The sequence below is a fragment of the Saimiri boliviensis genome, chromosome 5 (genome assembly GCF_048565385.1).
Source record: "Saimiri boliviensis isolate mSaiBol1 chromosome 5, mSaiBol1.pri, whole genome shotgun sequence".
Lineage (NCBI taxonomy): Eukaryota > Metazoa > Chordata > Mammalia > Primates > Cebidae > Saimiri > Saimiri boliviensis.
The window spans coordinates 79,668,627-79,685,495 of NC_133453.1; the positions used below are offsets into that span (position 1 = coordinate 79,668,627).

Here is a 16,869-nt window from a genome sequence, read left to right on the forward strand (position 1 = left end):
CGTGTTCAGATTGTTTTATATCAATACTACTTTGAGAAGTGAAAAAATAATTTTATTTTAAAATTAGGCCTAACTTTTTCAGAAAACATCTTATTCCTATAGAATGCCTAAACATTTTTTTTTTTTTTTGAAATGGAGTCTCACTCTGTTGCCCAGGCTGGAGTGTAATGGCACAATCTTGGCTCACTGCAACTCCCTCTCCCCGGTTCAAGTGATTATCCTGCCTCAACCTCCTGAGTAGCTAGGATTACAAGCGTGTGCCACCACACCCGGCTAATTTTTGTATTTTTAGTAGAGTCAGGGTTTCACTATGCTGATCAGGGTGGTCTCGAACTCCTGACCTTGTGATGCACCTGCCCCCGCCCAAAGTGCTGGGATTACAGGCGTGAGCCACCATGCCCAACCACCTAAACATTTTTTGAACATCCTTTATTAATAATCCAAAATAGGCCGTGTCTTGAGCAGAAAAGATATATGTACCTCTTTGTTTCATTTGTACCACTTTCCTGTGGACTCCTAATTGGTTATGATATCACTCAAACATCTAAAGAGACTTAAGTGGAAACAACAAATGTTATGTGTATTTAAAAGAAATTTAGAAAGGTGTCACATTTGGTGCTCTGTTTAAAAGGATATCGAACATGACAGAAGAATATCAGATTATGGAAAAGGGTTCCCATGGGCAAGAGTGAATTGATGACATACCTAGACAGCATTCCAGCGTTCAAAACTGACCCTTATTACAATCAACTTATTAAAATTTAATTTGAAGGCTGGGCGCGGTGGCTCAAGCCTGTAATCCCAGCACTTTGGGAGGCCGAGGCGGGTGGATCACGAGGTCGAGAGATCGAGACCATCCTGGTCAACATGGTGAAACCCCGTCTCTACTAAAAGTGCAAAAAATTAGCTGGGCATGGTGGCACGTGCCTGTAATCCCAGCTACTCAGGAGGCTGAGGCAGGAGAATTGCCTGAGCCCAGGAGGCGGAGGTTGCGGTGAGCCGAGATCGCGCCATTGCACTCCAGCCTGGGTAACAAGGGCGAAACTCCGTCTCAAAAAAAAAAAAAAAAAAAAAAAAAAATTTAATTTGAAGAAAGCAAAGTGATTTACTCAGTTTAGCAAATTAATGCTAAGTAGCATATTTGAAAGAGGTAATTTTGAAGTCTAGGCTGAAGTAGAGTTGAAAGAAACTTTTGATCTAGAATTCGTGGAGAATAGCTATTCTAACTACCATCATCGTTTTACACATGAGGAAACTGAGAAAGGGAGGTCGATGATGTGCCTAAAAGTTTCAAACTTTGGGCATGCCATAGGGAAGAAGACTAGAATGCTGGCAACAGTGGTCTGAAATCTTCACACTTCAACCTATACTAAATGTCGTTTGATGATTGTATTGTTACTCTTATAAGAAAATGAAATTTATCCACAATGTGACCTTGAGGTGATGCTGAGATAACTGGCTGTGAGCCATCACTTTGCAAGCCTGTTGAGTAGCACTTTCTAGGAGTGTGTTCTCACATTTGATCATTTGTCTGTCTGTCTGTCTCTCTCTCTCTCTCTCTCTCTCTCTCTCTCTCTCTCTCTCTCACACACACACACACACACACACACACACACAGATGTTGTGAATTCAGTTCTGAATATGCAGTAAATAATTTCCTTTCCAAGCAAATGTTTTTGTCTCCTTTCAAAGCTAGGTCAGTGGAAAGTCCAATCATGTGAGGAGAAACTAAAATACGTATGCAAGAAAAAGGGAGAAAAACTGAACGACACAAGTTCTGATAAGATGTGTCCTCCAGATGAGGTAGGTAAAATCCTGGTGTAAATTTTCCCAAGCAGTATTACAACTTCTTGGTTAGAAATGGTAGCTGAGACATAAACAATTTAGACTCATAAAATAGAAGAAACTACTAGGTTCTGTTAACTTACGTTAGAACAAGCCAGAAGGCAGTGAGTCATAGCATATTGGCATTTTTACAGGATGAAAAAGAGTTACTTATTTGAAAATTTCTATAAGTATTTTTAGGATTACTATCCTCAAACCTGATATCTTTACTTCCCCCACTAATATTATTAATATTCAAAAATAATTCATACAGCAAATACTATACTCTTATGATAAGCTAGGCACCAAGGATAAAGAGAAGTAGCCTATGCCTTTTATTTGACACAGGCTCACAGTCTCATGGAGGTTATCTGTGAAATTGCATCCCGCCCTCATCATATGTATGAATTCAATGGCCATGCCCTCAGTTTCCACAAGTTCTAAGATGTTATCAATGTAGCAGAAACATGCTTGTCAGAGGGGGACACATCAAGTCCAGAAAACAGTTTGACAATATTTTCCTCTGATTTAGGGCTGGAAGAGACATGGAGAAACCTGTTACAAGATTTACGAGGCTGAGGTCCCTTTTGGAACAAACTGCAATCTGACTATCACTAGCAGGTGTGACTATCAGTAAACTTGTTCTCATAAACTTTCAACTCTTAGTTCTTCTGCTAAACAGTCTTCCTAAGAAAAAGGTGTATCTTCAAATAGAGTCAATCATTGTGAGACACTTGCCAATTTGATTCTCTTTTTGTAGATTTGAGCAAGAATACCTAAATGACTTGATGAAAAGGTATGATAAATCTCGAAGAAAATACTTCTGGACTGGCCTGAGAGATGTAGATTCTCGTGGAGAGTATAATTGGGCAACTGTTGGTGGAAGAAAGCGGGCTGTAACCTTTTCCAACTGGAATTTTCTTGAGCCAGGTGTGTCTTCATCTTTAAAGTAGTAGACTACTGTGACTAATGAAAGACAGCATTCCTCCCAAAGATGTTCTTAACTTACTTTTGAAATGTGAGGTACGTGATAATCTTTGGGATTGGAATCTATCTATGGGATCATAAATAGAAGCAGTGGCTATGTCTTCCCTATTATGTCCTCAGGAATAATTCAATGAAAGAAGTTCAAAAACTTAATTCTCCCAAACCACCATCTAATGGCTCAGAGCTAGAACCACCAGTGTGAGTTTTAAAATCTTTTCTGTGTAAATCTCAAATAGAATCTAGAAGTTCTCATTTGAAACTCTTTACATTTTCATCTCTCTTCTCCTTAATGTTTCTTCAAAGTGATATGTTTTCTTCCATTATTCTCAATGGGTAAGAATTATGGAGGCTATATTGTGTGTATTATTTATTTTGTTTTTGTTTGTTTGTTGCCCAGGCTGGAATGCAGTGGTGTGATCTTGGCTCACTGCAACCTCTGCCTCCCAAGTTCAAGTGATTCTCCCGTCTCAGCCTCCCAAGTAACTGGGATTATAGGTGCACACCATCACACCTGGCTGGTTTTTGTATTTTTGTAGAAATGGTGTTTTACCATGTTGACCAGGCTGGTCTCAATCTCCTGATCTCAAGTTGTCCACCTGCCTTAGTCTCCCAAAGTGCTGGGATTACAAGTGTGAGCCACCATGCCTGGCTTCTTACTTATTTTGAAAGTTAGTTTCTCTTTCTCCAACCAGCCTAAAGCATTGACCATAATTTGCCATAGAATCAGAATACCTGAGCTGGAAAAGACATCAGAAATACTTTTAGAGTTAAGACAACAAAGACTTTAAAGGGTGATTTACTTGACAAAGATCTTCTAGTTACTGAATTAATAAAATCTAGAGTTCCTGATTTTTAAGCCAGTGGCTTTGAATAAGACAACAATATAAAGCTTTCTACTTTTCACCCATTGAATTATTTATATTTTATTGCATTGGTCTAATGTGATCAGGAAGACTATCTCTTATAACACAGAGATTAGAAAATATGAGCTTACAGTTGAACATGAAATTTGAAATAGAAAATGCCCACAAAAGTTATGACACATCGTCATCACCATCAACATGAGTGATGTTGCTAGTAACAAAGTCATCCTTTTATGTACAGAAGAAGATGGAGTATACAGACATTGATCCTGGTTAACTCTCCTCTTAAATTAGGAACACTCTAATAGATAAAGCACATAGATTTCTTTGTTCTTCTCTTGTTTTTGTTTTTGTTTTTGTTTTGAGTTTTGCTCTTCTCACCCAGGCTGGAGTGCAATGGTGTGATCTCAGCTCACTGCACCCTCTGCCTCCCTGATACAAATGATGCTCCTGCCTCAGCCTCCTGAGTAGCTGGGATTACAGGCATGCACCACCATGCCCAGCCAATTTTGTATTTTTAGTAGAAATGGGGTTTCACCATGTTGGCCAGGCTGATCTCAAAACTCCAGACCTCAGGTGATCCACCTGCCTCAGCCTCCCGAAGTGCTGGGATTAAAGGTGTGAGCCACCGTACCCTGCCAGATTTATTTTCTAGACACTCAGACATCTTAGAGTAAAGGTCAATGACTAAGTCTTGGTTGTCAGAGAGGTGCTTGGGAAGTAGCTACCATGACTGCTTCCTCCATTCTATGGCCAGAAAGGCTGCATGAAGCTCTGTCTACCATCATTCCTCCCATCCTTAGCCAACTTCGTCTATCATGGGCACATCAATAGGGGGACAGAACAGGGAAAAATAGCACACCTATTCAGCGTAGCAAGGCAATTATTTTTCCCAGTGTCTTGTTCCTCTTGCCGTTTGTGTATAAGAGACCATGTGGCTTCTCTGTTTGGTGGGATACAAGTTGTCCTCACTACTTTTCAGTGTACATGACTCTTCTTGTCTTCTGCCTGCCTCGGGCAGTATGGTATAATGAAAAATGGAACATGACCCTTTGTCAGACAAATCTGGATTCAATCCCGACTCTACCACTCACTAACTGACTATGGGCAAGTTACTTAGTCTTCATTTAGAAAGTGGAACTGATATTAAAAACTACTTTTTAATACTGTTATGAATACATAAAATTATGACTGTCACAAAATAAATAGTAAACAAATATATGTTATCACATACCTCCTTCTACCTTTATTGCACCAGCTTTTCCTTTGGATCAGAATCTGAGAGAGTTGTATTTTGAGGTTTACTAAGTTGCTTAAAAACTGTTCAAAGTTGTTAAGCTAATTTGAACCACTATCTTAAGCAGCAGTAGTGTTTAGGGTACAGTTCTAGAAACAAACCACCTAGGCACAAATCCTGGGGCAACCACTTACCTAAGTCTATGACCTTGAACAAGTCACTTAATTCTCAGTGTACCTCAAATTATGACAATAGAATCTCCCCTATAGGTTTGTTCTGAGGATTAATCTTTTTTAAAAAGTACTTTAAAAATAGTAAACACTGCCTGTCATTATTATTCTGAACAATACATTTCTTTCCTTTCTGTGTTCCTTTTTTTTTTTTTTGTACTCTCTCTCCTCAACATTGGTGAAATAAAGAGTAGAAACACTAGAAAATGTTTGAATTTTAGCATTTTAAGCTTTCCACTTCAATCCCAGCTTCCCCAGGTGGCTGTGTGGCTATGTCTGCTGGAAAGTCTCTTGGAAAATGGGAGGTAAAAGACTGCAGAAGCTTCAGAGCACTTTCAATTTGCAAGAAAATAAGTGGACCCCTTGAGCCTGAAGAAGCAGCCCCTAAGCCTGATGAACCCTGTCCTGAAGGCTGGCAGAGTTTGCCCTCAAGTCTTTCTTGTTATAAGGTAAAGTAACATTCTCACTCTATCCTTCAATGAAGTTGTTTTTCTACTATCCTAGTTCATGTCCTTGTACAAATTATGCTCTTCTCCATAGTCCTATGTCAGCTAACTAAAGTGCTCTGGAGCACAGAGTCCTTGGCAGGGCATCGCTGAACCTCTGGCATGAGGTAGCTCAGCCCCATACCCTGCACGTGTCCTACCCAAAAGGGCAGGGCCAAAGCCAGAACTGGCTCCTTCCCAAGGTCTTATTTTCCCAGTAAGTTGGTATACTGTATGCCATACTCCCATACTGCTACTGTGACTGTGATCCTCATAGTCATCTAATTCTTGTCAAATTAAGAAGTCCAGCACTTCTTATGATGTAAATATGTGTGTGTGTGTGTCTGTGTGTGTGTGTGTGTGTGTGTGTGTGTGTGTGTGTATTTATTTATTTGGGTCTACATCAGTCAACTAGTCCCATAAACCAACCATTAGATGCCGCCCCAAAATTTGGTGGCTATGACAACAAACATTTAGCCTCACATTCACGCAGATCTCTAGGCCAGCTAGGGTTTAACTGATCTAGATTGGGCTTGAATGGTGACCTCTGCTTCCAACTTCAAGTCAGATGCACTGGGCCCCAGTCCTTCATCTAGGGCTCAAGCTGAAAGGGAAACAGCTTTCAGGGTCTTGTTGTTCTCATGGTATATCAGTAGAGCCCAAGAAGGCAAGCCAACCATATAAGCACATTTCAGGCCTCTGCTCACTTTACCTCCACTAATATCCCATCAACACAGTAAGCCATATGGCCAAGCCTCATGTCAAGGTACAAAGAAGTATCTTCCACCCGAAAGGGCTGTGGCAAGACCGTCTAATTATATTACAAGGAACAGAAGAATTGGGACAAATATAATTCATCCTTTCATTGTGTCATCATCTCTTCCTCCTCCTCCTCCTCCTCCTCCTCTTTCTCTTTCTTCTTTCTTCTTTTGAAACAGCCCAAGTTCCAGATTTAGTTTTGCCAGCTCTGTCAATGTTCACACACCAGTGTAGACTGCTCTTTGGTCCTTCCTCATCAGAAAATAGTTCTATTTTTGTGCGGGTCACAGTGTCTTACATCCAAAATTTATATCATTAGCACATTTCTTTGCCAAAGCCTACTCCCAAAGCATTTATATGTATCCTTTATAGCCTTGCACGCTGGTTCATTATATCTTTCAAGGTCCTAGGAATACGAGAGAACATGGCTCTTGCTGGAGCAATTCCTGGGCCTGGCTGAGGAAGGCCATCCATCTGACCACAGGGACTGACCCCTGTGCTGGCCTTTAGTTGAAATGACACTTTCAGCAGGACCTGTCTGTGCCTCAGTATATGTGCATTTACCTATGCCTTCATTACACCTGTAAGAATTCATTTCAGGTGAATGAATTCAATTCAGGCACACACACGACAGTAACTGACTTTAACACTGTGGAGTACTTTATGATTATACCAGAAAACAAATTAACATTATATTTTACTAAGGTATTCCATGCAGAAAGAATTGTGAGAAAGAGGAACTGGGAAGAAGCTGAACGATTCTGCCAAGCCCTTGGAGCACACCTTTCTAGCTTCAGCCATGCGAATGAACTAAAGGATTTTCTTCACTTTTTGATGGACCAGTTCAGGTAACACTTTTAGAATGAGAATTTCTTTTTTTTTTTTCTTATTGTACTTTAGGTCCTGGGGTACATGTGCAAATCATGCAGGATTGTTGCATAGGTATATACATGGCAAGGTGGTTTGCTGCCTCTATCCCCCCATCATCTATATCTGGCATTACTCCCCATGTTATCTCTCCCCAACCTCCCCACCTCCCACTGTCCCACCCCTAGACCCCAGTGTATGATGCTCCCCTCCCTGTGTCCATGTGTCCTCATTGTTCAACACCTGCCTATGAGTGAGAACATGCAGTGGTTGTAGAATGAGATTCTCTATGCTGAATTTGATGTCCTCTAGATATTCAAAATTGACATGTTCTTACCCTTTCTCCCTGTTGGAAAAAAAATTGACATGCTTTATTATCTAAAAGGTCATTTGTTGCTTAGCAGTCATGCAACATCAAGCACTCTTAATGTGCAGACACTATGAGGAATCTAAAGATGAGTGAGATATATTCCCTACCCTTTGTTTAATAAAGTCCAGCAGCAATGTGTGGCAGAAAATCTAGAACATAGACAAGAAAGGGCCTTGAGAATTCAGAGGAGGGGGAGAGTGTTCTGGAAGTATAATCAGGAAAAATGTCATAAAGAAGGCTGATTCTTGGAAGGTAGGTATTATTTCAAACATAAGCAAAGGAACTGAGAACAGAATGTACAGATATGATCAAGGATAAATGAGTCATACAAATTAGTTAGAAAATGGGATTTGGATATGAAATCGGAATGTCCCTGTTTGCCAGGGAAGGAGTTTGATCTTAAATCAATAAGCACAACCAAACAAAAAACAAGGTGCATGTGTGTGTATTTATGCATATACACATATATAAACAGAGAGGAAGGGAATTCACCATGTTGGCCAGGCTGGTCTTGAACTTTTAACTTCAAGTGATCCACCCACCTTTGCCTACCAAAGTGCTGGGATTACAGTCGTGAGCCACCATACCCATCTTATTTTTCATTTTGGTTAAGTGCGAGTCTGCAAATTTGTTCAATAATAAAGTCCAATTCTGCACTGTTTAAAGAGACTTAAAACAATGCTTGCCAATTAGTACTTACCCAGCTCTAATACTATAATGTTCTTTTCCTGGGGGGCCACAGAGTATTACAAAATTGTGAAATTCTAATAAAAATCATTTAAAATTTTTTTAAATTAATTTTTTTTAATTTTAAAAATTAAAGCAGCTAGCAACATTTTCATTGTTCAACAAATAAGTTAGTGCTGAGTAGCTGGTGGCCTCCTGAAATGGGGCCTGACTCTCCAATTTGCCATGGTCTCTGATTTATTGCTTCTTGACCCCACTTCACTTGCTTATGTTATATGCTTGTCTTATGTTTACTCAAACAGCAATTGAGTTAATAATCACAAATCATGGCATGTGATCATCTTAATAGATGCTGAAAATGCATCTGGTAAAATCTATTCACTCCTGGCTTAATACATAAATATATACTTATATTTAGTAAATATAACTAATATACAAATTCTTATTCAAATAGAAGAGTAGTTCAAACTAGTAGCCATATCACACTTAATGATGAAGCACTGGTAAGTGCATTTCCCTGAAAGTCCGAAAAAGGTAAGAATCCCTGTATCATCACTATTGTTAATCTTGGTTTGAGATTCATCTCGTGTACATTAAGATAAAAACAATACTACAATGTGTAAATGTTTATAATATATTAAGCAGAAGAAAAGGTAAATTATCAAAGAGTAAAAATATATTATTTACTTTTAAAACTAGACTGCAAAAATACATCAATAAGGGTAATAGCTGTTATATCTCTAGGAAGTAAGATTTTGAATGATTTTTAAAGTGTTTTCTTTGGGCTGGGTGTAGTGACTTATGCCTGTAATCCCAACACTTTGGGGCCTAAGGTGAGAGGAATGCTTGAAACCAGTTCAAGACCAACCTGGGGAGTATAGGGAGACCCTGTCTCAAAAATTAAAAAAATTAGCTGGGTATGGTGGTACACATCTGTGGTCCTGGTTACTCAAGAGGCTAAGTCAGGAGTTCAAGGATACAGTGAGCCAAGATAGTGCCATTGCACTCCAGCTTGGGCAACAGAGTGAGACCCTATCTCTAAAAAATAAATGAATGAAATGTTTTCTTTGAAAATTTCCACATCACATTTTCCAGATTTGCTTTTTGTTTTGTTTTGTTTTATGAGACAGGTTCTCATTTTGTCACTCGAGCTGAGGTGCAGTGGTGTGATTACGGCTCACTGCAGCCTCAACCTCCCAGATTCAGGTAATCCCCCCACTTCAGCCTCCCAAGTAGCTGGGACTACAGGCACATGCCACCACAACCAGCTAATTTTTGTATTTTTTGTAGAAATGGGGTTTTTCCATGTTGCCCAGGCTAATCTCAGATTCCTAGGCCCAAGTGATTCACCCTCCTTGGCCTCCCAAGATGCTAGGATCACAGACATGAGCCACAGCACTTGGCCCAGGTGTGCTTTAAGAAACCTTCTGCTGTGTTTTTCTCATTAGAGAATGTAGTTTCACTACAGTGTGCTGGGAGCCTATGTAAAATACAATACCTGTGTTCCGTAAGTATTTATTTATTAAGCATCTATCGTAGAACCTCAAGTGTTCTAGACTTCACTGTCTAGTGTTAGAAATTAATATACAAAATTTCATTGCAGACTGACCCCAGGCAATTTATATATATTAAATATTAACTGTTGGGTTCTTTTTGAGGTGAGTGTTAGCTATTCCCTCAACCTTGAGAATAGATTATAATAAATACAAAATTCAGACCAAATTCTTCCACACATTCAAATATTTGCTATGCAAACATTCATCAAAGCAGACACAAAACATTTTATACAGCCTGTTTTGTAAGCTTCACAACATCCCAGCAGTCTGTCCTTTTGATATTATAACTATCACCTTGCACATGTTTACTTGAAGCAGGTGTGACAACATTCTGGGGCAGCATTCTGTTCCCATTGTAGTCAGTATCAGGCCATCACAATCTCCTGACCCAATGACTGGATGTGGGATTGTTTAGAATCAAGCCCTACTGAGATATGGGCTGTGGCCTCACAAGATTCTGATATATGCTTAAGAAATGTGAGAGTTGCTCTAAATATTTTAGCTAATCCCTGCATCTCAAATAACTTACATTTCGTTAATGAGAGCCCATTCCTACCCATCATGCCAGTGAACGAGCTTCTAATTTCACTGTCATTAATCTAGTTCTCATACTTGCTCTGCTCATGACCAAAGCCTCCAGCGTGACTTTGGTGATCATAGAAGTCCTCATGGTGGCCACCTCTGGAGCATGGCCTTTCTAATACACCACAAATTCTTCCTGATGTGCACATTTCAAGCAGGACAACTTAACACCCCTTAGATCTCAAGCTTGACACACACAATATCATATCATCCAGGTAAAGTATTTTTAAGTAAATATTGACATAAGTTCTAGATTCCAAGCAAGCGGTTAGTAACTCTAACTGGAATGAGGAGCCATGGATAAGTACTAAGCAATGCAGTTGTAGATATTTGTGAGAAACAATAAAGCGAAAACACTGGAATATCATATATGATAGAAATGACCATTAAGAGCATCCATATACAGAATGAATTACACTAGGCAACAAAGCTAACATGAAAGGAACTTTTCATGATTTATTTCTTTGTTTGGAATCACACTTGTTATGCACTCCATTAAAAAATTAATACAAGTTTATTATTAAAAATTTGGAAAATATGAAAACAGCTAATGAAGCAATCACCTCAAATCCTAGCTCCTGATTATAAACATAGTAAATATTTTGTGTAAACCCTTTCCATTTACTTACATCTCTGCACATATAGCTTTTACAAATCCTATTTTCCATAGAATATACTATATTAAAATTTTTCTAATCATAGAAGTAATGATCATAGAATTTAGAAAACAGAACAGCACAGAGAAAAAACAAATCTCCATAATCCCTTCATTCATAGGAACAGTATTTTATTTGTACTCTGATCCTAGCAGCTAACACAATGCCATGGTAAGCAGACTGTGTTATTTGCTCAATAACTTCTCCATAATAAAGAAATCGTTTTCCGGTGCTGTGCTTACTAAACATATTCTAAAACCAGAATTGTAACCATAGCTTAAAGGAAAGAAAGAACCAAACCCATTTATATTAGAAAATGATTCTAAAGCTTACTCCTTGAATCCCTTGGCTCTTTATTGCAGGAATTGACCTTTCTCTGCAAGATATCCATTACCCAAATTGTGTATTGCATGCCAAGGAGTTAAGTCAGATTATGCTGTACCTCTCACAATCTACATTCCACATCTCTATTTGTATTTCAATGAAAAGGATTCATGGTGCACCAAATCATTAAGGCTCTAAGATCTTTGCAACTCTTAATGGCAGCCCAACAGGGAAAGCCACTGTAGGGCAAAAATAGCCATAGGATTAGAGAAGAAAGCCTTGTTTGCAATGCCATTGCTGCTGTGTACACTACCTCCTGTGATGTGGCATGAATAGATTTAGACATAAATCTAAGGCTTTGCAGAATAAGCACCCTCATCAAATAGTATTTATTGGGGGTTATGGCTGAGATACTGTTTTCCTCAGCAACCAGATGTAGCAGGAAATTTGATTGAGAATAGGAATTGTAACACAATTACACATATTAACCTTTTATGCAATCTCTTGTAAACCTAAAAGTTTTAAAACCATACACTTAGTGCTTGGAGTAGCAGGAATTTATAAAGAGAGAGAGGGAATCTCAGTTGAATTGATTACCCAGTTATGATCAGGTGCAATTTCTTTGCTCTCACATTTTCTGTGAGGGTAAAAAATCAACATTGGAAGTGTACAGTGATTAATGTGATATCCAATTTCTTCTTCCTTTTGTCTTCCTACAGCTAAACTATCAAACCAGGAATGAGTTACAATTGAGAAATATTTTCCACTTCTAATCCCATACACACACACACACGCGCGCACACACACACACACACACACACACACACAATACATATAGGTAGCTATTATTTTCTGTATTTATGACATGCTAGTGAATTCTTTAAAATAAAGCTGAAATCTATAAATTTCTGTGTTGAAATGAAACTCAGTTTCAGAAAGTAGTGGAGATTAGAAATTTTGGACAATCGAGCCATCTCTTTTCTCTGGGAAACTGTCCTCTGAGGTGCAGCAAAGGAGCCAGAAATGGGCTTGAAAGCAGAGATGTTTCTCAGTGGAAGGAAGGGGAGCTATTAGCTGAGAGAATACTGGGTAAGGGCTTGAGGAGCCTAGAAAGTTGAGGACAAACCTCTAAAAAGGCCGCCAGTGGGAGCCTCTGCAATGCAGGTGACAAATGATCTTTGATCATCTTCTTGGTTGTATTGTGGATTGTGTAAAGAAGATAAAATAGCTAATGCTTACTTTAGGGAAACAAAATTCTACACGAATTCCCCAGGCCCAAATATATAACATGCTAAGATTTGGGAGAAATGGAGTTATTTCCCCCAAGTAAGTATGAGCAGGAAAACTTAACAGCCTCTCTATTTTAGCTGTCTGGCTTTAGTTGTGCTGTATATGGCAATTGTCTAGACCCTGTGGTTTAGAAATCCAGAACTCAGTACGATGTCAAAGCCTGTAAGAAAGGTTTGGTTAGCTAAAGGCATAAACTGCAAATTCCTCTTGTAGCTACTAAATTTAAACTGGACTTAATTGTCCCCACTGGATATATCTTAAGTCCAAAAATTAGTAGATCTTTCTCTATAAAAGAAAACAATATAATGATAAAAACCAAAAGAGAACGGTCCTCATTCATATTCCGTTGCATTAAGTCAAAAGCCTTGAGGTTGAAAAGATGAAAAAGTACTTATTGTTATTAAAATATGAGGGAATGTTGAACAAAGGTAAGAAAGAAAAACAATTATTTATTAAAAATAAGAAACGAGTTTAAAATTCTTTGCTTCAGCCTTGGATTCACTAGTACATTTTATTAAAATTCACTTGTTATATTTCTCTGTAGACTTATAGCTATATGTTCCATATATTCTGCAGAACTTGAGAGTATGGATTGTTTTTCAATTTGGAATCTACCCCTTCTCTAAAATATATTCTGCATTATGCCTACAGGAATATTACATTTATATATATGTATACATGCAGACATACTGATTATATGTAACGTGGCAACAAAAGGTTGATTATGTGGAATATTATTGGTTGCCTAAAAGTATAATAAATTTTAGAAAATATTTCAAATGGAGTTAGAGGCAGAGAAAAATTTCCATGCTTATATCATGTCTACTTATGATGGATATTTATCCCTGGCTAGAGCATAAATGTATTGGAGGGGAAAGGATTACTTACATGTGTATTCCTGCCTCTATATGCTTGTGTAGATAGTCTTCCTCGGAAGGCCTACCCTTCTTCCTCTTGGCCAGTCTGAATACTGGCATTCAGATCGTGGCTAGACAGAAATGTTAGCCATCCCTTGAAGAATATCTTTTGTCCTACCAACCTCATGAAGTCTTTCTTCATTTTCTGCAGTCCACAGTGACCTCTCCTTTCTCTGAACTTTTGTATAACCTAGAATGTATACAACTCATTTGATAGCGTTCATAATTGGTCTTTCCTTTTTTGTTCATAATATATCTTATCTCTCTATTTTATATTACATTTGAGGGTAGATATTAGGTCTTATACTTCTCTGTGTCCTCATTGCACCTAGCTCAGTACATTTTACATAAAAATATAATAAATATAAGTGATGAGTATAATCACTTATATGATTGCTTCATATATTTCTCTGGTATATTTCTTTGGCACATAGACAATACTTTAAACTTAGTGGGCAGTGGGAAGTCAACTATGTTTCAAATATTGTTTGATAAAAAATTTAGCCAAATAGTTTGTTGTGCATTTTAAAGAATAATATTTTATAGTGTTATAAACACTTTAAAGAAATGCCATTGTTGCTTTTGACTGTATCTGAAAATACTGTCTAATATTCAAGCACTACAGTAAAAGCCTTGGAGTAATTTCCATTTTTTTCTTCTTAAAATTCAAAGTAGAATAGTTTTTGCCTTTCATGTGAAAAAAACAGCTTAAAATGTAGTTTTAAAAGTATGGTACTTTAACCGTAGCTACCCCATATTAAGGGCTTAGTTTCATTTCAAGAGACTTCTTTATGTTGCTTGAAACTATGCTTTTCAATTAGTGACAAGTGCTTCTGAATAAACTTACTTATATAAAGCACCTTAGACATGTTAGTGCTAAATGTTTTTGCCAAGCATTGTCCTCATATTTTTAACACTTGCTTTTTATGTAGTGGCCAGCACTGGCTGTGGATTGGTTTGAATAAAAGGAGCCCAGATTTACAAGGATCCTGGCAATGGAGTGATCGTACACCTGTAAGTTAAAATTTCATTGTTTTAGGTAGTATGGAAGCACTATTTGTTTGTTAAACAATACATCCACACCTAGAATTGATGTGGAACCACTAAAGACCCTGAATAGCCGAAGAAATCTTGGACGAAAAGAATAAAGATGGACCTGACCTCAGAAATACACTACAAAGTTATAGTAAGCAAAACAGCATGGTACTAGCATAAAAACAGACACATAGACCAATGGAACAGAATGGAGAGTCCGAACATACATCCACCTATTTATAGATAACTGGTTTTCAACAAAGATACCAAGAACACACAATGGGAAAAGGACAGTCTCTTCTATAAATCGTAGTGGGAAAACTGAATTTCCACATGCAGAAACATGAGATTACACCCTTATCTCATACCATATACAAAAATCAACTCCAAATGAATTAAAATCTTAAATGGAAGGCCCCAGACTATGAACTACTAGGAGAAAACATAGGGGGAAATCTCCATGACATTGGTCTGGACAATGATTTTTTTGGATATGAACTTAAAAGCACAGACAACAAAAGCCAAAATAGATAAAATTGGATTACATCAAACTAAAAAGCTTCTACACAGTAAAGGAAACAGTCATCAGAGTGAAGAGACAACCTATAAAATAAGAGAAAATATTTGCAAATTATACATCTGATAAAAGACTAATATCCAAAATACAGTCATGCATAACTTAACAATGGGATACATTCTGATAAATGCATTATTAGGTAATGTTTTTATGCAAACATCGTAGAACATTTGTCAACAAACCTAGATGATGGTATAGCCTACTACACACATAGGCTACACATCTAGGCTCTATATTGCCCCTAGGCTGCAAACCTGTCTAGCATGTTACTGTACTGAATACTGTAGGCAATTGTGGCACAATGACAACATAGAAAAGGTACAGTAAAAATATAATCTATGGGAACACACCTTCAAGGGATGGCTAACATTTCTTTTTAGCCATGATCTGAATGCCAGTATTCAGATTGGCCAAGAAGAGGAAGGATAGATCTTCCAAGGAAAGCTATCTACACAAGCATATGGAGGCAGAAACAAACAGGTAGGCCATCTGTGGTTGACTGAAAGATCATTATGCAGTGCATGACTATAGATAAGGAACTGAAACAAATCAATAGCAAGAAAACAAATCGCCCAATTGAAAAACAGTCCAAGGATTGAATAGACATTTCTCCAAAGAAGACATAAAACAGCCAACAGTCATATGAAAAATACTCAACAGCACTAATCATCAGGGAAATACAAAATTAAAACCATAGTAAGTTATCACCTCTCACCTGTCAGAATGATTATTATGAAAAAGACAAATGATGTTGGTGAGGATGAAGAGAAAAGGGAACTTTTGCACACTGTTGGTGGGAATGTAAATTAGCACAACCATTATTGACAACACTATGAAGGTTTCACAAAAAATTAAAAATAGAACTAACCACATGATCCAACAATTCTACTACTGGGTATATATTCAAAGGAAGTAAAATCAGAATGTTTAAGAGACTCACAGGGTGACTGCAGCACTATTCACAGTAGCCAAGATATGAAATCAACCTCTAAGTGTCCATCAGCAGATGAGTGGATGAAGCAAGTATGGTATGTGTACACAATGGAGTACTACTCAACCATAAAAGGGAAGGAAATCCTGCCATTTGTGACAACATGGATGACCCTGGATGACATTATGCTAAGTGAAAGAAGCTAGACACAGAAAGACAAATGCCATGTGATATCACTCAGATGTGGAATCTAAAAACAACAACAACAGCAGCAACAAAATAGATGGATCTGATGGAACTAGAGAGTAGAATGGTGGTTTCCAAGAGCTGGGGCAGATGAGGTGGGGGATTGGGGAGATGTTGGTCAAAGGTTACAAAATTTTATTTAGATAGAAAGTTCACGACATCTATTGTACAACAAGTTGGTTATAGTTAATGATATTTTATATCCTTGAAAAATGCTAAAAGTGGATGTTAAGTGTTCTTACCACAAAAATGATAACTATGTGAGATACTACATTGGTTAACTAGCTAAATTTCATCAGTCTGTAATGTATATATACTTCAAAACATCATGTTGTATATGATAAATGCATATACTTGTATCTGCCAATTTAAAAAATAAATACATCCACATATCATACAACCATTAAAATTATGTGTCTTTATTGAAACGAAAATAGAGTTACATA

The 16,869-nt window shown here is 37.7% G+C and overlaps 1 protein-coding gene across 3 annotated transcripts in view; it reads left to right on the plus strand.

Annotated features, from left to right (window-relative positions):
* The window catches only part of LOC101046877 (CD302 antigen), a 180,980-nt gene that overhangs the window by 67,136 nt on the left and 96,975 nt on the right, over positions 1-16,869 (plus strand). For all 3 annotated transcript variants that reach the window (XM_074399622.1, XM_003921945.3, XM_010329839.3), the window contains exons 9-14: positions 1,693-1,803; positions 2,357-2,445; positions 2,585-2,754; positions 5,391-5,590; positions 7,091-7,233; positions 14,567-14,648. In XM_074399622.1, coding sequence (XP_074255723.1) covers positions 1,693-1,803; positions 2,357-2,445; positions 2,585-2,754; positions 5,391-5,590; positions 7,091-7,233; positions 14,567-14,648 — 795 coding nt within the window. The remainder of the gene's footprint in view (positions 1-1,692; positions 1,804-2,356; positions 2,446-2,584; positions 2,755-5,390; positions 5,591-7,090; positions 7,234-14,566; positions 14,649-16,869) is intronic.